Source organism: Carya illinoinensis, chromosome 1, assembly GCF_018687715.1.
Source record: "Carya illinoinensis cultivar Pawnee chromosome 1, C.illinoinensisPawnee_v1, whole genome shotgun sequence".
Lineage (NCBI taxonomy): Eukaryota > Viridiplantae > Streptophyta > Magnoliopsida > Fagales > Juglandaceae > Carya > Carya illinoinensis.
The window spans coordinates 32,564,576-32,590,000 of record NC_056752.1 but is presented as its reverse complement, the minus strand read 5'-3'; the positions used below and the strand labels follow the sequence as shown (position 1 = coordinate 32,590,000).

Genomic DNA, 25,425 nt, shown 5'->3' with positions numbered 1-25,425 from the left:
TTGGAGATTGAAACAATTTGTACAGATGCTCTAATTGCTCCTTGGTAAAAGGTACTGCATCCGAGTTGGTAGAAAGCTCCTGAAGCTCTTCAGCAGTGGTTTGGTAGGCACGACCATCACGTTTGGATTTTGACTTCCAATTTGCTGGCTTGCCATGAAGTTTCCAACAGGTCTCCTTCTTATGCCACGGTTTTTTGCAGTGCTCTCACCATGGTTTATTACGCCCGTCATTTTCAGAATCAACACTTCTTGACACAAGAGCAGAATTCTCAGGTTCCAGGTTTAAACCAGTTTCGGTATTGCGCAGCATGATTTTTCTCCTTGACTCCTCACGTCTAACTTCTGAAAAAACTTCCCGAATAGAGGGCAATGGTTGCCTGCCTAGAATGCGGCCGCGAACCTCATCCAAACTTCGATTAAGGCCGGCTAAAAACATGTAAACCCTGTCGTTTTCTTCTCTCTTCTTGTGACGAGCATAGTCGTTCGAATTTTCCCAAACATCATCATAACACTGATCAAGTTCCTGCCATAACGTTACCAATTCATTATAATAAGTGGTAACTTCGCGATCATTTTGCTTGGATTTCCAGAGTCGAGTTTTCAACTCAAATATTTGAGAAGAATTCTCCAAGTCCGAATAAAGATCTCGAACGGCCTCCCAGACATCTTGAGCAGTGGGAAGAAATAGGTGAGGTTTTCCAATGGCAGGTTCCATGGAATTGATGAGCCAAGCGATAACAAGAGAATTTTCGGACTGCCATCTTTTTTGATTAGGGTCACCAGCAGCAGGTTTCGATATTTCACCAGTCAAATGCCCAATTTTTCCTCTGCCATCAATTGCCAATTTTACAGACTGAGCCCACTCAAGATAGTTGTGCCCATTGAGTTTTGTAGCCGTAAGATAAAGGGCTGAATTTTGGGAATAGGAATCAGTAGATACAGTCGTGGGATTGGGATTAATTTCTGAAGTTTCAGATGAGTCAGAATAGACGGTAGGATTTCTTTGGGCGCCGGTCATCGCCGACTTATATGACATCATCAGAAAAAAGAAAAAGAAAAAAGAAACAGAGCACAAAGCTCTGATACCATGTAGTTTTTGAGAAGAAGAATTATCATTATTATTATACTCCAAGAGAAACGATTACAAGATAAATAGAAGAGGAGGGCCACTAAATCAGGAAGGCCATAAAATCAGCAAATCAAATAAGCAAATATCTAGGCTAGAAAATAGGAAACAGAAATATCTAAAATCTGAAATTACTATTTCAGATTTTATCTAAAAATAGAACTTCCTAATTTATCTCCTAGAAATCTGACAGATTCTATCTAAAATAGGACTTCCTAATTTATCTCATAGAAATCCGACAAAACTCAAAGGAATTGACGGGAGCCCGCATAAGCGGTGGAGCATGTGGTTTAATTCGATGCAAAGCGAAGAACCTTACCAGGGCTTGACATGCAGCGAATCCTCTTGAAAGAGAGGGGTGCCTTTGGGAATGTGGACACGTTGTGCATGGCTGTCGTCAGCTCGTTGTTCACTTCCTAAAATGAACAACAGGGGGGGGGGATATGGGATCTCCTTGTCTTAACCCCCTTGTTGGCTGGATTAATCCATGAGGTTTTCCATTGATTACCATTGAGTAGGAGACTGAAGTTATACATTCTTTAATCCAATTTATCCACTACTGATGAAAACCAAGACAGAAAAGACGGCAAGTAAAAACTCCCATTCTATAAAGTCAAAAGCTTTTTCCATGTCTATTTTAATAGCCACAAGGCTTTGTCTTCTCTTTATATTTTTAGGTTATGGAACATTTCTTGTGCTAAAATGGTATTTTCTTGGATAATCTTGCTAGGGAGAAAAACAGTTTGAGAGAGAGAGGGGGGGGGGGGGGGGGGGAGGAATATAAACTTATGAATGACCAATTTGAGTTTGTTGGTGAGGATTTTTGCTATGATTTTATAACAAACATTTGATAGACTAATTGGTTTGAATTGGTGGACTGTGATGGGGGAGTTTGTTTTGGGAATGAGGATAATATGAGTGTAGCTTAATTCTTTCAAAATGTGTCCATTACTTATAAAAAAAAAAAAAAATCTTTCAAAAGGTGTCCATTGGTGGAAAAAATTTTAATGGCAGCAGTGAGGTCCTCCTTTACAATGTCCCAGTAGTGCTTGTAGAAGAAACTGGTGAACCCATCAAGCTCAAGGGATTTGGAGGAAGGAATTTGCTTGATTGTGGAAAAGATTTCCTCATCAATGGGGATCATACAAAGTTGTTCATTATCCACTTCAGAGAGTTTTTCAGGAAAAAGATTTGCTAGATCTTCAAGAATTGATGGGCAGGTTGTTTGATAAATAGTTTGAAAGTGATCAAGAAACATGTTTTGAATTCTTGAAGGATTAGTTGCCCAGTGATTTGAGGCATTTTTTAAGCAATTAATGTCATTCCTTCTCCTTCTCGTTGTGGCCGTCATGTGGAAGAATTTAGTATTAAGGGCTGTGGTTGTTAACCAATGAAGTCGAGATTTTTGTCTCCTCTTTGAGTTGCTCAGTAAGACAAACACTAATGAGTTCCTCTTGATGCATGGAATTTCTAGATGGTGGTTGAGATTGGAGGGGGTGCAATTGAGTGGTCAAATGTTTATTGAGGTTTGAATGTGACCAAAACTATTCCTATTCCAATGTTTTAGGGCTTGCTTAATAGCCTTGAGCTTTTGAGAGAGAAAAAATGCTAGTGATCCATTTATGAGAAGACTCCATGCTTCTTTAATGACATAGGCACTAGGATCTCTTGCCTAGAACTCTTTAAACTTGAAAGGCTTAGGGACATTCCCAAGTCCTTGAGTGTCCAATAGAAGGGGGGAGTGATTTGAAGAGTGAATGGGAGATGATACAGTTTTGCATCAGGGAATAGAAGTAGGAGTGGCAATATGTTACACGATCCGTTAATCCAACACGAATATGACACGATAATAGCGGGTTAGGGTTTGGTCTTAACGGGTTCGGGTCAAAACGGGTTGACCTGTTAAGACACGATTGCTTAACAGGTTGATAACGGGTCAACCCGTTTTGACACGTTATAACCCGTTATGACACGTTAAGAAAGTTAAAATTACAATTATATCCTTATACCTAAAAGTAAAATTGTTAGAATTTCAATTTCGATATTTTTATTATCTAGATTGTAATTTTAGACTTGTAATTAGTTTTATAATTTTTTTTATATTATAATTTTAACATTTATATAAAATTTTGTTAAATTTAATCAGGTCAAACGGGTTAATTTCGGGCATATTTAACCCATTTATATAAACAGTTTGAAATGAGTCGTATTGTGTCGTGTTAACCTATTTCGTAATATTTACTAATGGGTCAAAACGAGTTGACACGACACGATCCGTTATATTAACGGGTCGTGTTAGGGTTTGAGATTTTGACACGATAAGCTTAACGGGTCGGGTTAGGGTTGACCTATATAATATAATATACATGTTTTGACACGACACGAATAGGACCCGTTAACACGATTTGACACCCCTAAATAGAAGAGACAATTGTGAATTGGCTATTGCTCTATCTAGTCCTTCAAGAATTTACCTAGTCCTTGGCGCTCATAAGTCCATGTGAATTTAGGGCCTGAATACCCTAGGTCCGCTAACCTATTGAGATCCATGAACAACTTAAGGCCACTGGGGGAGGAAGTTGAAGCAAATGGTTTACCTCCCCATTTTTCAGATTAACGGTGGGCTAGGATATGCAAGGGTGATGGAGTCCAGTAGGTTCCAAAATTGTGATTTTTTGCTGTAGTGAGTTGGACGATAAACTAATGTGAGTAACCATGGCACATGTGAGGGATCTGAGTACATCGAAAGAGCTATTGCATTACTAGATATATTAACAGGTTCAATGTCCACGCCTGGACGCCACATAAGCAAAAGACCTACCCATTTCCCTTTGGAGGGGACATGACATGCGAAGAAAAGCCTAGACCATTAATAACACCAGGTGTTTTTACATCAGACAAAAGGGTCTCCGAAAGGAAGACCATCTCAAGTTGGTGATTTCTAATATGAGCCCGTAGACTTCTTCTTGTAGAAGGACGGGCCAATCCTCTGCAATTCCATGTTAGGATCCTTGTATCTTCTTTGGTGGCAAGATGGGCCTTGCCACGTCGGCCTTATTATCAAAATGAACATAATTCATAAGAGCAATCTTGGATGAGTTACCGTCATGGGGAATTTCTGAGCTCTTGCGATATGGAGAGTATTTGCTATGACGTGTGTACATTTTCTTCTCTTGCCCTTCTTTCAGGCTTGAAGAAATGTTGCTGGGGTTTGCTCTCCTTCATTGCTTGCTCCTTTGGTGATGCTTTCGTCAGTAGAGGCCACCCTATCAAATTTCACTTGTTCCGTTGGAGGCTAGCTGAAGTTTGAGACCCTTTTCTTAGGGGGGATTTCTCGCTCATGGTGAGTTAGAACTCTCGTCTTGGTAGGCACTGGATTTGGTGGGTTGTGCATTCTCAGGGAGGGATTCTGCAATAGGGGGTAATTTCTCGTACAAAGGTGCTGCAAGGGAGAATAGTTCTTCAATTGTTGGTATCACAGTGGGAGCTGGAATTTCAGAGATCGGTACAGTTAACTTAACAGTTGGGAGTGTTTGATGGAATTTAGATTTTCAGATGGGGGTGCTGTAGTGGTGAATATATTTTCAGATGGAATTTTGTAGTGGGGGTGCAGATATTCTTGAGGAATGGGTTGGTTGAAAGGGGTCATTTTCATGTTGGGGTTGGGCTCTGTTTGTGGGTTGTGCATTTCGGATTCAGTGTGCTTAATGGTTATGGAGGTTTACCCCAAACTTTGTGTGTGGATTGGGCCTAAGAGATTTTCTGTAGGCTATGATATGTTTGAAGATTGATGGGCCTGTTAGAGCTTGGGGTATTTCCCTTGGGGTCATTGATGGTTCCAATAGGAAATGATGGTTCAAGGTTTGGGGTATAGGGATAACTGTGCAGTAAATGTGATTGTGTTGGGAAAGAGGCCTGGTGTGATGTCTTGGGTGCCGGGGGCAAGATTGAACGTGGGAGTAAGCATTTAGGGGGTTCAGAGGTGGGGTCAGAACTGCTGGATGGAGACCCGCGCTGCCTTCTTTAATTGACCATCTTACTTGGCTCCAGGTAAGCTGATTTTCAACACATGTCATCTCCTTCTCCGTTGACATATTTTTGTGCATGGGAGGGTTGCTCTTGGGTTCAACTGTGCGACACTAGCACTGGTGGTGGAAATTTGCAGAGATTTTCCCCATTCTCCTTGGATTATTGTTGTGTTGTTATACTCAGGATGCAGTTTTTTCCTTGCCTTTGTGAGTTGGATGGGTGGGAATGCTTTTGCCCTTAGAAAGCTGACCCTCTGCCGGTTCTCTGATTCGAACTAGGGGAAGTGGCGCCACAAGGATGGGAGCTACTTTGCTTGGCTGCTGGGGGGACTTTCCTCGTGTTGTACCTTGAAAGGGTTGCCCCTTCTGCTGTAAATGTTTGACACCCTCATCCATGCACCATAAGGCAGATTTTCTGTGGTAGTGTTGTATGCTGGATATGCTTTCTGAATGTGACCCAAACATCCACATGAGTAACAGCACTCAGACAATCGTTCATTTTGAAGATGACTCTGGTTGTAGCTCTATTGGGTTGGGATAGGTCAAAGCCATCTGGCAGTGGATTGTTTATGTTTATCTCTACTTGTATCCTTAGATATCTTCTCTGTGCAGCACACCAAATATGGAAATATAATCCACTTCAAAGAGATTTCCAATTACCTGGCCAATTTTCTCAGCATTATGTTTCGACTGCATCTCAAGTGGCAGTCCATGAACTTGTATCCAGAATATTGAGTAGAAAGGGACTTCCTCAATACTGAGACCTGGGGGCCACTGTTTGAGTACTGTATGGAATCCTTTAAAATTCCATGGATGATTTGTAAGGACACAGTCTCTCTCTTGGTGGGTTGGGAAGGTGAAGAGGAAGGTATTTGTGGTGATGTCTTCGATTATAAGGCCTATGATGAAGCTCCAGACAGCTTTTATGGTGGCATGGAAGGTTTGCTTATTTAATGGTTCAATGAGATAAGCCTACCTACAAGTACTAGGTTGGAGAAGAGCTTTGCTGCTTCTACTTCTGGTTCTAAGTTGAGATCATTCCAGGACAGAGCTTCAGCTTGGGTGATGAGCTTTTCTATGTCTGCATTCGATGATTGAGAAGACATGGCTTAATGGAGTGTGAGTGAATATTGGGTTAGGACAAAGGATAACAGTGGAAAGGGGCGAAGTGGAATGGGAAGGGTTTTTACCTACTAGGAGCAGGGAAGCTCACCGAGAGAGAGAGATGGAGAGAACTCAGCTAGAGTGTGATTTGGATTTACTAACATTACTAGCTTTCTTGTTTTGTTTGTATTTTGTGTCAGCAATTTTGAACAATGAGATGATTTAAATTCCTTGCCTTAATTTATCCAGGTTGCATCTAGTGGACTTGGCTTTGGGCCTCAAATGGCAATGCAGCTGGCTGAACGTTTGTATACTCAAGGATTCATCAGGTCCCTTAATAGTCTTTTTCCTATTCTCATTATTTTGTTTGGTTTATGCCTTTTCCTATTTAGCACATTATTGCTTCTTGTGATTGTAGAGTTTTTACTTGAAGTTTTATATTCTTGGTTTGCCTCAACTCCTATGTGAGGCTTGTAATAACTTTACTTGGACGGGTCTTACTAGTGATTGTCTATATATTGGACTCAAGACATCTGTGTATATCTTTGCACAATCCAGTATCCATAATCCAGAGTACCACGGTTATACTCAAACCCTTGATGTGCTCATCAAGGTGCTATGTTGTTTTCAGATGTGGCATTATCAGATTGTCTCTGATCTATTTGTCATAAATAGATGATTGGTTGTTTTCAGATGCCCACAAGTGTTTCTCTTTTATTGTTTATGCTAGAAATACACTCTGCTTAGATTTCAAGATGATCGTATCAAGATAAAAATATCTTAACAGTGTGATGGTCTTATCGTGACAACTAGATAATATTATAATATTGAAGAGCCAATCCTATTTTACCTCCTATGTGCCGATGATACATTCTTTTTTTGTGAGGCTGTCCAGGAGCATATCCATCATTTGTGCAGTTTATTCTTATGCTTTGAAGCTGTGTTTGAACCAAAAAAAAAAAATAGAAAAGTCAAAATTAGTACTGGTAGGAGCAGTGTACAAGATTGGTAGTTTGACACATTTTTGAATGTTGGGTATCATCCCTTCCCATGAAGTATCTGGGTCAAAATTAGGAATTAGGAGCACTGTTTAAGGCGAAAGTTCATTTGGTATGACTTTATAGAGAAGACAAAGCGCTCCTTTAGCTGGGTGGGAACGGTTATAGTTATCCAAAGGTGGTAGGTTTACTCTGATCAAGATACCCTCTCTAACCTTCCTACTTATTATTTCTTGTCTTTAGTTCCTGTCCCCAGTTGGTGTAGCCCAGCAGCTTGTGAAGTTTTGAGGGATTTCTTATGGGGAGGAGTCGGCAATAAATTCAAATTCCAAGTAGTCAAGTGGTTTAGGATTTGCATGCACTCCAATTTCCTTAGATTAGAAATATGCTTTTATTCAACAAAGCCTTGTTGGGGAAATGATTATGACATTATGGTGCGAAGTGAGAGACTTCATGGTGGATGGTGGTGGAAGTAAAATATGGCACCATGTGGCGTGGATGGTGTTCAACTGCGGTTGGTGGGCCTTATGGGGTTGGGGTGTGGAAGAACATTTTGAGAGAGTGGGGAGATTTCTCTCATTTCATTAGATATGAGTTAGGTGACGGGGTTTAAAATCAGATTTGGTATGATCTATGTTGTGGGGACCAGCCATTGAAGATTGTCTTCCTGGAGTTGTTTCAAATTTTTTTCCCATCATAATGATAATAATTAAGAAAAATGGGGGAACGGTAGATCTCTTGCTTCTTCACTAGAAGGCGGCTAGGACCATATGGAATGATTTTCTATTTTTTTTTGTGGGAGTGGGCTTAACATGGGTCATGCCTAGAAGGCTGGTGGATTTCCTAGCAAGTTGGGAGTGGTCTCCAAGGCAATCCACAAGTGACAACAATTTGGAAGATGACCCTTATATGTATGTGTCTGTGTATTTGGAGGGAGAAAAATTATAGAAGCTTTGGAGATCGTGAGAGGACAATGGATGAGTTGAAAGCTTTCTTTTTTTAATACTTTGTTCCTCTGGAGAGGGCAATAGATTTTAATGGGCTAAATGTCCATGTGTTTATTATTTCAGTTGTAAATCTTAGTTAGGTATTACTCATGTATACGCCCTGTGTACTTGGTGTTGTGTAAAACACACACCAACGATGGCAAACAAATAAAAGCAAAGATCAAGAAATCACACGACACACACAAACTCAACTCACACTCTCTGGGGCTTTTTCTCTCTCACAATATTCACTCACACTTTGCCTCTCTTTGTTCTCACTAAAAACTGCTGAAAAACTTATATAATGAGCCAAAATATTACATATTTATAGAAAACGGCAATGGAAACCCTAATTTGGTAAAAATTGGATCCTTTGCTAGAACGGCGTGTTGATTGTGCCTCAAGCGAACAATCAATCAACATTAGCTCGAGGGGTGTGTTGAGCGTAGCTCAAGCGAACACTAGGGTTTGTGTCTCGCTCGAGTCCACTGTTGCGTGGGACTCGGGCTCTACATAGAACCCAACACTTGGCTCTACCTATTATATTATGAATAGAACTTAGTCACCTAAAAAAAAAAAAAAATCTCGCCATTATAAGGAGGCATCAGTCGCAGGACACTTAAAATTTTTTTATAATATGTCCCAATGGATTGTTACTTTTAGTAGATCAGCCCATGATTGTGAGATGGATCTATTGTCTTCATTCTAAGTTGTATTCCTTTAGATGGAGAAGAGGCAGAGTTGATCAATTCTATTGGTTCTGTTCCATGCACCCATACGTCTAGTTGGCTCATGAATCCCTTGGAAATGTATGTGGAGAAATAAGGCAACTTCGAGAGTAGCTTCTTATGTTTCGGTGGTTGCATTGGGGAATATCTTAACAACATTGTGGGCCAGATTCCCCTTCAATGAGTTAGCCCAACATGTGGAATATTTAATTAAATAGGATAGAGTGTAGAGTCAGGTTTTTAACTCAGGGCCTCTACTCTGATACCATATGAAATCATCATTTGTCCCAAAAGCTTAAACTGATAGAAAGAGGTAGATTTAATTATTTGTATTATATTCTTAACCTAATTTGAGAATGAGTCATATTGTAACAACATGGTGGTGTTCAATGTGCAAGCAAAATGGGGAAAGCATTGATTACCTTTGGTGCATTTGAGTTGGCTAGAGAATTGTGGGCAGCGATGTTCAACATTCTAGGGAGTGGGGCACACCTTGGCGAGTGGAGTAGTTGGCATGCTGGCGGAGCCCTGTATAGAAATCCAGAAGTTTGAAAGATGACTTCTTTTTGCATAATGTGGTGCATTTGGCAAAAACAAAATACACGAACTTTTGAAGATCGTAAGAGGACAGTATCAGATGTACTAGAAAGGTTTCTTGTGTACTAGGTAGTGCCCATATGCACTATTAATAAAATTGCCTTACTTATATATACATATCTACAAACCACTCTAACACCCCCACCCCCCAAGAGTATATTATATATTTTGACTATAGATCAAACAAATACAGCCCGTCCAAGACCGAATTTTCCAACAGGTCTTTTGACTTTACATTAAGGGTGGGCTCTAACTCTTAACAGAGTTGGAATCCAGAACTCTGAGCTCCGACTTTGACTCAGAGTTGATTGTGGACTCCGACTTGAGTTGGAGCTAACTCTAATGTTGCTCCACTTGCTCAAAGTTGGCAGCTATAAGTTTTCATTGTTCAGATCCAGTTCATGTACTTATCTTTTGCTTATAATATGACAAAGTAGACAAATGACAAGTATTTTCAACCAAAACAAAAATTGAGGGGATAGAGGGAAATAAGTCTGATCGGCGGAGAACACTTGGTTTGAGGAGAAAGTCTTTTTCTGATCTGCAAGGAGGCTTAAGCCTTCTGGTAGTGGGTTGACCATGTAAATCTCAGCGATAGTCCATAATTTGTATACCACCAGGAACCACATACTCCTCTCCTTCTCCTTAAATCTCTACCACGGACCCTACCACCACAATTACCATGACCATCCCACATCCAGATGGGACAACAAGTTCAGTGGAATTGCCAGTATCTGATAACTTGGACCACTGCAATCAGGAAAAAACGTCAGATTGTGACAGAAGCTTGAACTTGCTAAAATGGTGACTGCACAGGATAATTTTTGGGATGATGAGCAGGAAGAAATGAAATGACATGCTTGTTTTTATGTTGCTTTTCCATTTTCTGAAATCTGATATTTGTAGTAATGGGCTGGTATTCATTGAGATCCTCACAAATACGAGTTATCGATGAATGTGTTTCTTCGATACATTTTTCTCCTATTGCAAAGAAAAATATTCATGAGGAGCTTGGTAGATTCTGGTTAGGTTATTGACAAGAGTATAACTTAGTGGCACGGTCCCAAATCTTCTTTGCAGTTTGAACAAAGATAAAGTTAGACGCAATATTTGGATCCCAGATATTCCACTATCAAGTCATACTCTAAGGTTCGGTTTGGTAAACAAAAATTTTTATCTCAAACTCAAAATTCTCATCTCATCATTACAACTTTTCCAAATCCCCATACAAAATATAATAAATAATTTAACTTTTTCTTAACTTTTTCAAATCTCAAAACAATAATAATATTAAAATATAATATTTTAATATTTTATCTTAAACTCAAAATTTTCATCTCACTTACCAAGCAGAACCTAAGTATCATCTTGCTCCCATATGGTACAACATTAGAGGAAGGAGGACCAACAGTTAAATGGTTTCTTTTTCTTTTTTCTTTTTTTTTTGGCTTGTAGAAACACCTCAACTAACCTAGCCTACTGGAGGTGAGGTGTTTACTACCAGTTAGCTTAGGGAAGTCATCTGTACCACACCCTACTTGGAAGCCGCAACTGTACTGGATTTATCTCCATAACAGCAACCGGCAACAAATATTAGTGGAATTTAGCTGCAAATAGGTAGGAAATCCTTAAACTAAATTGAGTTGAATAGGATCAGCCAAAAAGTGTTTGCGCCAGACCAAAGCAGAATGTATCTCATTTAAGAAACAGTTTATTCAGACCAATTGGTTGGCTTGTGTTGAATAGATTTGAACCTGGTGAGAAATTGATTGTTCCAAACTGATTGTATAGCAGGTTGGCCCACTCTGTGTTGACAAACTCTGAATGGGCGAAAAAAAAAAACCCCAGATCAATTAGTTGGGTTAACTGACCTCAGGTTGGGCTGGACAGAAGTAAGAACTCCTGGCCGAGCTTCGATAGGCCCAATCTGAGTATAGTATAAAGGTTGGATTGTGCAATGGTTAGCCCAGTTTTTGCTGGACTAAGCTAGAAATTGAATTGTCATCAGTAGGTCCAATTGAAATGGATCTGAGTTGATCTTACTCAAGGCCTTGGGGAGAACTATCAACTGACAGTCTTCAGCAATCTTTAGGGCATGTTTGGACACCATGAGAATTCTCAAAATTCTCAAAACTTCTCATAATTTCATTCCCAAACATCACTCAAATACAAAACACTTTTCAATTTCAAAATTTTCAACTTTTTCATCTAACCATTACCTAATCATTATTCAAAGAAAAAATTGATAAAACTTTTACAAACTTCAAAACAAAACACAAAAATTAATACAACTTTTACAAACTTCAAAACCAAACACAACAAATCAATACAACTTTTACAAACTTCAAAAAATATATATATTAAAAAATTATATTCAAACAATTTTTTAACTTTATAATATTTTTATTTAACTTTTTTCTTTTTCCTTTCCCAACATCCAATAAAACTTATTCACTAGTCTGCCTTATATGGAGGTTTCTGTCTGATCCACTAGATTACTTTTATCGGGTTCTTTGTTTTTTTTAAATCACTTCATTCCATAACAGCCCATATCCAACCTTCACTTCGAGACCAGAATGATTGTCTTCAGATCCAGAGTTCCTATTAAGAAAAGAAATAGGGAAAGGAAGGGGGGCGAAGCTATGATCTTTTCTGAAAAAATGATAAGATTGGACAATACATACTGGAGTTAACATAGGGTTGTTATTGATAACTGACTTTAATTCAAGGAGTGACGGTTAATCGATAAATACAGATTGACTTCAAATACTAACCAATACTTGCCATGTAATCTTAGTTGTGGAGTCTTTTGTTTCCGTTTTAGAGTCCTTTTCCCATCTGAACAAGTTATTTTTTCTCCAAGGATGAAAATAAAATTCTCGTAGTAGTTTATCTGTACTGTAACAGCTGCTATATGATGAAATACATTTATTATGGACAAAGCCGAGTAGTTTTTGGAGGTGGGATGTTTCAGGATATATTCATTGAAAGTTGAGTGTTCAAAGTTTGAATTTTTTCTTTGTCCATATTTATAATAAAAACTGTAGAAATGATAGCATATTAATTTCCTGTAAGATTTAGATTTAAAAAAAAAAAATTCCTGTTAGATTACGATTTCTGGTCCTTTTTTTAGAACTGATAATGATTTATGGACAATATATCTTCTACCGGAACTACTTGGGGAGCAAGAACCTTTTGGAGAGCTTTTCTTGGGGGAACTGAAGAATGAATTTTTTTATAGTATATGCTGTAATGTCTTGATAAAACCCATGTCTTAATAAAATCCATCTCTCAGCTTATTCTTGGTCCCTTAATTGATCGTGGCTATATGTTTAGAGACTAATGGCCATCAAATCATTTTTCTATGCTTTTCCTATAGCTATCCACGTACAGAGAGCACGGCCTATCCTTCTTCATTTGACTTTAGAGGCACCCTTGCTTTATTGGCAAACAACCCAGCATGGGCCAATGATGTACAGGGACTACTCAACAATGGGTTTCATAAACCACAATCTGGAACAGATGCAGGTGACCATCCTCCTATTACCCCAATGCTGTCAGCAACCGAGGATAGGCTAGGCAAAGATGCTTGGAGATTATACCAGTATGTATGTCAACACTTTATGGGGACTGTGTCTCCAGACTGCAAGTATGTAAGGTAAATAGCTATATTTTGTACTTTCAGTTTATTGTTTCACCTTTTTGCTTTTTGTTCATATGTTTTTAAGGAAAAGTTTGATCTAACCACGTGTTATGTATGGAGCTCAAACTAATTATTTATTCTTTTAATGCATTCTAGGACAAATGTCAAATTTTCAATTGGTGGAGAATTCTTCCATTGCACAGGGCAGCATGTTACGGTTGAAGGATTTACATCTGTCATGCCATGGTTGGCAGTAAAGGAGAAAAACCTTCCTCGGTTTATAAAAGGAGAGAAGATAGAAGCATCAAAAGTGGAGCTATATGAGGTAGGGCTTTTACCCACCTAAAAGAATATTATATATGCGTACCCTTTTTACTTTTCTGTATTTTTTCCTTTTATCTTCTGAGCTTTAAGAAATTCAAAATGTTCATATATTCACCGTCTCTTTTGGAGTTTCTTGCCCTCTTTTTTTGGTTTGGGCGGAGGGAAGAGATTTTGAGGAGAGATAGTGAGGGGTGGGATGATGGTTAGTGACGTGAACTTTAACATGCTGCATCTCTTTTAAGGGAAGGACTACGCTACTGTCTAAGATGCATGAAATTATATGAGGTAGGGCTTTTACCCACCTAAAAGAATATTATATATGCGTACCCTTTTCACTTTTCTGTATTTTTTCTTTTTATCTTCTGAGCTTTAAGAAATTCAAAATGTTCATATATTCACCGTCTCTTTTGGAGTTTCTCGCCCTCTTTTTTTGGTTTGGGCGGAGGGAAGAGATTTTGAGGAGAGATAGTGAGGGGTGGGATGATGGTTAGTGACGTGAACTTTAACATGCTGCATCTCTTTTAAGGGAAGGACAACGTTACCGTCTAAGATGCATGAAATGAAGAACACTAGAAAAAGTTAAAATAAAACTCTCTATGTAAGCCTTTTGAGTTTCTAAAATCTACAGGGGAGTACTGCACCTCCGGATTATCTCACTGAGAGTGAACTGATTTCCCTGATGGAGAAGAATGGAATAGGCACGGATGCATCAATACCTGTGCATATTAACAACATATGCGAGCGTAACTATGTGCAGGTTTCTAAATCTTTGTTTTTGCTGAATAGTGGGTTTGTATAGAAAGAGTCTCTTTTCAAAGGTTTGAATATTCTCTTTACAATCAAATTGCAGGTACAAGCTGGCAGAAAGTTGGTTCCAACTAGCCTAGGTATCACCTTGATAAGAGGCTATCAATGTATTGATCCAGATCTCTGTTTGCCAGATATTCGCAGTTTCATTGAGCAACAGATTGCTCTTGTTGCTAAAGGTCAAATGGATCATATTCATGTTGTGCTACATGTACTACAACAATTCAAGCAAAAGTATGCTTATTTTGTTAAGCAGGTTAGAAAAGTTGAACTCTTTTGCGTTGCTTAAAATTTTTACTTTTATTATGCTGGATAGGATAGGATTGGATTGTGAAGGTTGTGTGAATATGCACAATGTCCCACATCAGTTGTGTACAAGGTGGAACCAAGCTATACAAGTGGTTCAATGGAACTCTATATATGATCTGTTTTTTTGGGATGTAACACAAATGTGGCTAGTGTCCTTGGATGGTGAATTTTTATTTTGGATAAGTGATTGTAATCATTTGCATTAGAATCAATTTAGTAATCTTATATGGCACGTAGTGATTAAAGCAAAATCCATACCAACAAAAACCATCACCCTGAGAACAACGTTCTCTTACAAACCTTTCAACCAATTGATACGACCCCAAAGAGCAGAAACCCCATTCCTCTCCTTTTTGGCGTCCATGCCTCCATCATGCGGCGGCGACAGGGGGGGCGAAAGAAAAAGAGATCCTATCAACTTTTTCCAATCTATTAAGCTCACGAGCTTAGTCTACCCAACAGTGTACTTTTCAGACTCAATCCAACCACTCTTTAGTATGAAAATTGGCACCCTCTTGGTCCCTTTGTTAGCAAGTTTGGGAACAGTTTTATATTGGCTTCTGGTTTGGGAGGGGACAATGTGGGCCTTGACAAGGATGTTACAGAGTTATACCAATATTATGCACACAGAACTAACGTAGTATTTAAATATTAGAACTAACGTAGTATTTAAATATGTCAAGTGCATATTGTTAGTTTTGGTCTCAATACCTCTTTCCATTGGTTTCCTTCATTTAAATAGAAGAGTTACATAGAGCGCCGAATTGCAGCATGATTCCAGCGCCTAATTGCTGCTGGTTATACTGTACACATACATATTTACACGTTAAGTCTATTTACATCCAACCTATTTATCTCATTTACTATCTAAATATAGAAAGTTACTAGTTACTAAAAATATCTTTGTAACACATAACATATATTAAAATGTTTAGAATGTACTAAAATAATTATAATATCTTATGTTCTATACCCTATCTGCTGAATGCATGTTATATTTAGTCATATCTTAATTAAGAAAAACACGTATCTTTATTTATTTATTTATTTATTGTCAAACAAGATTTTATTGATCATAAGAATAAGCAAGAGCCCAAGTATATGGGACATATACAATAACATCACCTATGCATGCTAGTTTAGTGATAAGAAGTGCATAAAAATTCATGCTATTGATACAATCAACCATTGGAGTAAAGTCTAGAAAAAGAAATTCCTAAGGTCATCTATTGATCTCTATCGATCTTCGAAGCTTCTTTTGTTCCTCTCCCTCCAAGTACACCACAATAGGCACATTAGGAGCATCTTCCATATTGTTGTAATCTGAGAGTTGCCCTAAAGGCCTCTTCAGGAAGCTAGAAGTTTGATTACCCTTGTCGGCATCACCCAAGTTAATCCCATCCGAGCAAAGAATTCATTCCACGAGGTCATGGCAACCTAACAATGTAGTAGTAGATGATCAACGGACTCTCCACTCTTTGTTTACATACAACACCAATCCATAACAATGATTTGGGGTTTCCTTAAGTTTTCTAGTGGGAAAATCTTCCCCAAAGGAAGCCATCCATACAAAGAAGATTGCCTTTAGGGGTGCTTTTGTCTTTCAAATACTCTTACATGGGAATGGATTTGCATTATGTGTAGTCGTGACTTGGTAGAAAGAGGCTAGAGCATATGCTGAACTTCCCTTTCTTAAAAGGTCACCAAAAAATCTTTTCTTCAATACCCCCCATCATTCAAGTAGAGTACACAAGATCATACAACTCTGAAAAAGACTTCCCAATCTTGGGCATATCTCTAAAGAATATAACATTCCATGGGGGAGTACCATTGGATAGAACTAAGAGGTCCGCTATTGAGACTTCTTTCATTCTTGCTATACCATAGAATTCTGGATAAGTTTCCTCAAGTGCCCTATTGCCACACCATACCTCGTGCCAAAATTTATTTTGGATCCATCACCCACTGATAAATGGATATTTCTCAAATATGTATCCCATCCTTTTCTTATGTGCTTCCATAGCCCCACCCCAAATAGCCCACTCACCTCATTTGAACACCATCCTCCCCATATCTTTATTGAAAAAACATATCTTCATTGAAACATGTTATAACGTAAAATGTATTAGGTCAAGGTCTTGCTTAGGGAAAAAATTCTAAGCATAAACCATGAAATATGACAAATATAACAGATCTCAAACGTATATGATATATGTTAAACATATATCATACCTGTAGTATATCTTACAAGTTACATAATATACACTAAATATATAGGAGATATTCTTAGGTTTTCTGGAAAAAATGTCATATTTTTTAAAGTAAGATAAAAGATTTATTAATGACGAAAAAGGGCGTTGCCCTAGTGTACTGGAAGATCCACCTAACTAGCAAAAGGAAAAAGAGCTAGAAATTCTTGAAAAGAAGAAATATAAGGGGCCACACCATATTGGGCAATGATCCAATTATAACACATAAAGCATAAGTATTTTGTGTGTGTTATCACTCAAATGGGCCAAATTGTGCTTATGCAAGTTATGTTACGAGCTTAAACTGAGTCAAGCTGATTTCCTTTGATTACTTACATAAAAATAAGTATTCTTGGATGTCTTGTCAGCTATATCCCTGCTTGATAATGTTTTCTTATCACTTCAATTCAAGTCAGTCTAGCTTTCAGCTTTTCTCTTTCTCCAATTATCTGTTGTATTGAGGTAAAATGCGTTGGTAATTTGAAAGAATAATAGTGTCCCTCAAACAAAAGGTCACGACCTTATAAGATTACAATATCTGCCATCCTGACAATCTGAAATAAGGTTCACTTTTATTGTCCCTGAGGCATCAATATATGAAGTCCAAAGGAAGATATGTGCATAGCATGTCCGTTGCCATATCTGTTAAGGTGTAATTTTTGTATTGTTATTTCTCAAATGACTCAATCACTAAATTTGTTGTCCAACTATACAAGCACAATCATGGGTGTGAACCTTGGTTCTGAAGATTTATTGTATGCAATTAAAGTCTGATTGGCATGATGCTGGATCTGGAGTTTAGAGGGCAATGTGGGGGCTAAAATTTATTTTCCAACTTGTACTTTATTAGAAGTTTCCCCTTTTGTGTCCCTTTCCCATTTTCTCTTGTTATGTGTTGATTGTGTTGATCCGATAATAACACCCCCCCCCCCCCCCGCGCGGGTCTCTTTTTCTCTCCCAAACACCAAAAAAAAAAAAAAACACACACACAAACACACACTCTTTAATGCCAGATTACGCTTAGGAAGGTCAGCACCTAGATTGCTACTATGCAACCGATGGATGAGACACTTGCAAGGCTCTAAGGACTACAAAATTGCATATCCTAAATAAAAGCACACAGTATATGATGTAGGATGTGGTGGAATTGAGACTCCATGCAACCTAAATAAAAGCACACAGTATATGATGTAGGATGTGGTGGAATTGAGACTCCCAACTAGGACCAAAATATGGGTTCACTGCCATATAAATCCTCAGATATTAATATAGACAACTGCTTGTCTAATAGTCACAAGCAAACACGAATGTCTAGTCTATACCTCAGCTGTAGTGACCCAAAGTAGTTAGACAATGCCAGACCAAGTGACTTGAGACAACTCACTCAGCTTTAATATTACCCCTAGGGTTTGCTCATGTGTTAAGGGTATTGGTCTTGATGATATGCTCCCTTCAGGTATAGGTTCAAATCCTTGGGTCCAAACAATTGCTAGGGCCGAGTCTCATCAGTGAATAAGCCAATGATTTACCGGACCCATGTGATGAGGATGTGTTATACGAGTCCGGAACCGGATAAAAGGCATGTTGCATTTGCACAATCTCTTAGATTCCTCATCATAAAATATATATATATATATTATGTTGTCCATGAGTTAGCCTATTGCAGTAATGGAAAGGTTTTACACATTTTTAGCCTGCTCTTGATGTGCATGTTGGCATCATATTTGCATATGTGCGTCTAGTCTTGGTTTGTCCTGGAAATAGAGACTAAGTTCCATTCATTACATGATACACGAGTACAGCAGGTTGTTTGCATAAACTGTCTATAGCTATGTGGTCTCGTGTATTCCTTTCTAAAATCTTTAGTCTTGCATCTCCTTCCCTGTCATATTAGGGTACTCCCTTTCCTCTCTTAAAATCGTGTTTTAAACTGTAAATCCCTTTGCTACTAGAGCAATGAAGTTGCCATGACTGTTTGATTGAAAGCAAACTCAAATCACCTTTACCAATTTGAAGTCATGGGTAATCTAGAACTCCTTCAACGAAGAAACATCATGGTTGTGGCTTTGACAGCAAGTTTATTTGTTAAGGTAACCCAAGAGGTCTAGCTCATTGAGTCCCCCCCCCTCCTCTCTTCGGCTCTCTCTCTCTCTCTCTTCCTCACACACACACAAAAGTACTATTTTTATTACAAGATGCTCACTTTCTCAGTTTCCATTTAGTCAGTCAATTGCAATATAATGTCGCAGCAGAAAGATCTTTGTTGTTGGTGCACCTGACATCAGAGGACGTTTTATCAATATCAAATTCATTATCTGCAGATTTTTTGGGTTTAGTGGGCAATTATAGGAGATATTCACTCCAAGCTAATGATGTGCCTGTTGCATGACATTATTCTTTAATCCAGCATCCACCCATATTGAGCCTGTTCCTTCAGATATTCTTTGCCATGACATCTGGGTGTACTGTTATGAAATCCTTGAAATTAGGCTAATCTGCTTAACTCATCTTATAGTTTTTTTTTTTTTTTTTTCTTCTTCTTCTCTAAATGACGTTCCAGGTTGAAAACATGGATGCGTTGTTTGAAGCACAGTTTTCCCCGCTCGCTGACTCAGGACGTGCTCTCAGCAAGTGTGGGAAATGCCTTCGATACATGAAATATATCTCTATGCAACCATCACGTCTGTACTGTGGTACATGTGAGGAGGTTTATTATCTTCCTCAAAACGGAACTATCAAGGTAGGATTATTTGTTTATATGAATTTATTTCTTACGTTAACGAAAACTGGATTATGGATAAAAGTGTAATGTCAGTACTAAAAAAAGTTTCTTTAATATTGCAATTGCTGGAGACATTTCAGTATATTCTCATGTCATTCATAAAGCACATACCATCAGTATTCATTTTTGTAAACAAAGGTGTGCCATATAACTATGTCTACACTGTGTTTGTACTCATTAATCTCTCTCTCTCTCTCTCTCTCTCTCTCTCTCTCTCTCTCTCTCTCTCTCATGTTACCATACACAATGACCATTGGCCTCTGAGCTAATGAGGTTTTAAGTGCAAACTAAAATGTAATTGAAATTAATAATATCTCACTTCTACTCTGTCCTTCATATGATGAAAACCTTGGCCATAATAATGAAGAACACACTGAATTCGTACACATATTAGTCAAGATGCTTAACTAATTATGTTTCGATAGTCAAAATAGTCAAAATGCCTTACTAATTATCACTTTCCCTTGGTATTGTTTTGGAAACGTAAGGCTTTCAAGCTCGTTACAACCTATGGTAAATTTGTTCCAAGGGATTAACATTGAATCTTGTTAATCTCAGTAGGTTGTTGTAAAAACCGAGTATGGAGGCCTTTAACCTCCCCCCTCAACTGAGCTGTTTTTCTTTTTGTCTGGCATGCATTTATTCGGCATTCTGTTCCAAAATCCATGGCTAAAGATAACCAAATTGTTTTTTTCTTCTGCAGCTGTACAAGGAACTTTCTTGCCCATTAGACAACTTTGAGCTTCTGCTCTGCTCGATGCCTGGTCCAGAAGGGAAGTCGTTCCCACTCTGCCCATACTGCTACAATAGCCCTCCATTTGAAGGTGTTGACACACTCTTTGGTGCAGCTAAAACCGGTAGTACTGGCAAGTTGGGGAAGGGAGCTGGAATGCCATGCTTCCTCTGCCCTCACCCCACATGCCGACATTCACTGATTTCCCAAGGAGTCTGTGCTTGTCCGGAATGTAGTGGGACACTCGTCCTAGACCCTGTAAGTGCTCCCAAGTGGAGGCTTGATTGCAATATGTGCAATTGCCTTGTCTTCCTACCTCAAGGTGCTCACAGGATTTCCACTACAGAGGAGCGATGTCCGGACTGTGACTCTAAACTTCTAGAAGTTGACTTCAATAAGAAAACGACACCTTTGGAGGACGGAGCAACCCTTTATGTTGGTTGCATTATCTGCGATGAGTTGCTTCATTCACTCGTGGAAATGAAGCATGGAAAATCATTTTCCAGACGCACAAGTTCTAGAGGAAGGGGAAGAGGAACTGGGAGAGGAAGGGGAAGAGGAAGTGGGAAGAGGATAGACCCCAAAATGAGTTTCCGAGATTTCTGACCTAAGTGAAATATATACGTCTGGCCTTTGAAACTGTCGATGCTGTTTTACTTAGAAACTGGTTATTGTTAATTATTCTACTTCATATATTGCTGTAAACAAAAATCAGTGCCTATGTGACCATCAGAAAGGCTCATTGAGTGGACTATTGTTTTTTTCAATTCCTCTTCAAATAGCCTCTCTCTCATCTCTCCGAGTCTCCAACTATTAGTTCGGTTAACCCGATATAGTCAACAAACAACCCGACCGATGATGTCGGTCTACACTTGGGGTTTATATATAAATAGATACAACTTGAATCTTCTCCAAAGCTTTATTGTTTTTGTTTGATTTTGATAATTAAACCCAACTCTATCCCAAACCAAACTCATTAAACTTGAGCCACTGCTATTCTTTAATCTGTTAAATATGTTGATGTGCTTCCTGCGTGGCAAAATGATTTAACAAAATGCAAATGGTTTACAAAAAATAGAAAAGAAAATAAAAGAAATGATGGTTGAGTGTGTAAACGTCAAGCAATTATTTTGAAAAATGTGAATAAATATAGGACTCACATGAAAAAATATTAATTTTTTAATAGTAGATCTTACTCTTTTTTAAAGCGATTGTACAATATTTGCGTGCTTCACGATAATATATAACATTATTAAAAAAAAGCATAAAAGTAATACAAATATAGTTTGAAATGAAGGCAAAAAGACTTAAAAAAACAAAACAAAACAAAACAGAGACAAAAATATAACTTGGAAACCCTTAAAAACAAATGAAAAATAGAAATCATAAAAACATATTTACAATTGTGAAAAACAAAACTACAAATTAAAAAAATATAAATAATCTTTAAAAAAAAAATTCGAGAGGGGTCCGACTCCTACTCTTCCCAATCTGCCTGAGTTTCGGAGTGGCTATGAGTACAAGCATCCCCTAGGCAAAATTAGGTTGTAGAAATATTCTTTACTGTTATATCTTTAGAGGGTGGTGCTAGGGATCCGTTGGGGGATTTCGCTGCAGCTCACCGTTTTTGTATTTTGAATTTTTTTCTTTTTGTTTTTAACATCATTTTTAAATACTTTTAAATATTAAAAAAAAAGAAAAAAATTATAATATTATTAAAAAATAATTTCTTAATTATTAAGTTAAAATAAATAAAAAATAAAAAAAATAAAAAAATAAAAAAGAAGAAGAAGAAGAAGAAAAGAAGGAGAGTTGGAGCTCCTAGCGGGTCCCTATCATTTTCCATCCTTAAAAATCACAATTGCGTGTAAAAGGTGAAATATTTTGCTGGTGACAACCGTGTTTTGTTCGACAAAGACTGGCCACGTGTTGAGTGTAACTTACTGGCCTTCATCATCTATAAATAGAAATTCTCAATTTTCATCTATAAATAGAATGTAACTCTGATGCCAAAAAATCATCATATCTTTCTTTCTTTATTGCTTGCAAAAACTCTCTGAGATTCTGAAATCCTTTTAGAGCTTGGCTCCGAGGAAGTGGTTCCAAGTTCTAACACCTTAGATAATATCTTCAAGGATGAGTAATACTCTTTCTCAAAAACATGTAATATTTCCACTTTGTATGACAGTAATTAGATAAATTAGACTATCTCTTTGACATAATCTCTCTCGTTCAAAAAAATAATGGTCTTTGGTATTTAATAAGAGAGAATACATGTTCTCTTTAAATGCAGCAATACCCTTGTAAAAACTTGATACTTTTAAATATATTCCACCATAAAATTTTAATAAATTATTCTATTCTCAAACTAGTGTGTAGAGCACACCATTCACATCACTTAAATAGTTAGATTTAATTTGTAAAATTCAAATTTTAGAATTTATCGTTTAAATTAAATTATGCCATATTAAATATGCTATCCACATCGGCTTATAAATAGAGATTTTCAATTTCAAAATTTTAAAAACTGGTCAAAATGAGACCGTTTCGGTTTTTGGTTTTTTGGCACCGATTGCTTTGTGTATATATATATATATAGTTATTTCTTAATATTTATATAAAATACTTTTTTATATATAATATATAATTTTTATAAGTTATATGCTAAATAGTAAATTGCTAAATGCAAATTAATATAAGATTAATTGTCAAAATTTTATTAGTATTACTTATAATAATCAAATAACATAAAATTAATATAATATTTTATATAAAATAAAATTAATCTTTTGAACCTTAATATAACATTTTAATATAAAAATTATAATTTTATAATTTAAAATTTTAATCTTAACATGAACATTTGTTTGATCATATGTTATTAATATAAACTATATATAATTACATTTTATGGCCTAATAAATTATAATATATATTCCTTTTGATCAATACATTACTATACATTTGATCATATATACTTGTATAAAAACGTGTATGTACCATCATATAATATTATATGATTATACTAATAGTATATCACTATATGATATATTTTCTATTAGTAGTGTTTTTTTATATGATTTTATTAGCATATCACCATTAGTAATCCACTATATAAATAACCATATAAATCACTATAACTATATTATAGTACTAGTATTAAAACTTAGTATAGTATAGTATTTAATATTAGTATTACTGTTACTATTGGTATAGTCTATAGTTATTTAGTATTATAATATATATTTATATATATATGGTATCATATCCATTCATGTAAAAAAGTGTGTCTAACCATCATATAATATATTATCAGTAGCATATAGTATTAGTAATTATACTATATTATCACTAACATATAGTATTAGTATAGTTGTATTTAGTAATCTATATGTATAAAAAAAAAATGGCCCAGCAGGCCAAAAGGCCCAAAACCGAGTAGGCCAGAAAGCACTGTGGAATTAAAAAGCTCAGCTGAAAAGGCCCAAAACCGAGTAGGCCAGAAAGCACTGTGGAATTAAAAAGCTCAGCTGCCCAAGACACTCAAATGGCATCGTTTTAGTGAACACCCAATAAAATAGAGATCAACTAATTGAAACGACGTAGTTTTTAAGGTAATAAACAACACCGTTTCAACTCTAAAGAGGATGTGGTTTCAATGTTGTAAGGATAAAATTTCTAGCCCTTTTTGTCTTTCACCATTTCAAACTCTCACTCTCACTCTCACGCTCACACAACCCTCCCCTCATCAGAGTCGCATCTCGCACTATCACACACATGTAACACACTCGAACAATAAATGATAAATGCATAGAAAAATTGGTCTCTTTGAGGAAGCTTCTCTAGGGTAGGAAAAGAGAAAGAGAGAAAGTAAAGGAACAGAGTTGATATTACTTTTTAGTTGAAAACCATACAGCTCTGGCAGCGCCTATTATAAGGTCACCAACCTTAAATACGTAAAAGGAAAGAGGCCATGGGCCGACTCATTTGACTGGACTGACATAGATAAGGTAATTAAAAGGAAATGGACTCGGGCCCAAGCCCGACCCAGACCACTTAGCACTCGCAAGTACTGAAGCTTTTTCCATTCAGTTTCACTTTAATTAGGGGTGTAAAAAAAGGGCAAATCGAAAAATCAGACCAGACCGAACCGAACCGATTGTGCCAGTTTTGAACCGGTCTGGTCCAGAACCGATTTTTCGAAATAGAAAACCAACCGGGACAAGTCCGGTTTCGGTTCTAGATAATTTTGGACTGGACCAGACCAGTACTGTTTATATATTTATTTATTTATTAATATTATATATAATATATTATATATTATAATTATATATTATATTTTATAATTTTATTATATATAATATTTTATATTATATATAATTTAATATATAATATATAAAATATTATAAATTATAATTATATATAAGATAATGTTATTATAATTTATAAAATAAATGTTTAATCTTAAACATAAAAATTTAATTCATCATATGCTTTAAATATATAATATTATAAATATATATTATTAATAACATTTTATCATAAGAAGTAAGAACTAAGAAGAAAAAAAAAATTACTCAAATAGTCAAATATTATTACTAAATTTTGAATCTTTGAATTTTGATGGCCTAATAAACTTAAAACTCTCAATAACTTTTTTGATAAGTACATAAGCCATTAGTTGATAAATATAAATCATATACATTAGTATATAATTTATTATTTAGACAATTTACATTTTATGACCTAATACTAAATACTAATAGTCTAATATTATATTAATAATTTACTATTAATATTATACTTTCAGTCTATGTATAAACTATAATAAACTAATACTAAATTACCATACTAATATTAGTATATAAATCACTACACTAAATAATCACTATAGTCTATTAAAAATATAGTTGTAATAATCACTAATATTTATAATCACTATAATTAATACTAATATTTATAATGATACTAATGGTCTAATAAAATATTATTATTGGTAATATACTTTAAT

At 36.5% G+C, this 25,425-nt stretch overlaps 1 protein-coding gene across 3 annotated transcripts in view; it reads left to right on the top strand.

The window, feature by feature from the left end:
- Nucleotides 1–21,181, top strand: part of LOC122315404 (DNA topoisomerase 3-beta) — a 43,179-nt gene extending 21,998 nt beyond the window's left edge. For 2 of the 3 annotated variants that reach the window (XM_043131288.1, XM_043131283.1), the window contains exons 9-15: nt 6,508–6,587; nt 12,947–13,225; nt 13,367–13,535; nt 14,163–14,291; nt 14,385–14,597; nt 19,460–19,639; nt 20,385–21,181. In XM_043131288.1, the coding sequence (XP_042987222.1) occupies nt 6,508–6,587; nt 12,947–13,225; nt 13,367–13,535; nt 14,163–14,291; nt 14,385–14,597; nt 19,460–19,639; nt 20,385–21,020 (1,686 nt within the window). In that variant the 3' untranslated portion in view covers nt 21,021–21,181. The remainder of the gene's footprint in view (nt 1–6,507; nt 6,588–12,946; nt 13,226–13,366; nt 13,536–14,162; nt 14,292–14,384; nt 14,598–19,459; nt 19,640–20,384) is intronic. The other variant, XM_043131293.1, reaches the window with a different exon arrangement.
- Nucleotides 21,182–25,425: the final 4,244 nt, after the last annotated feature.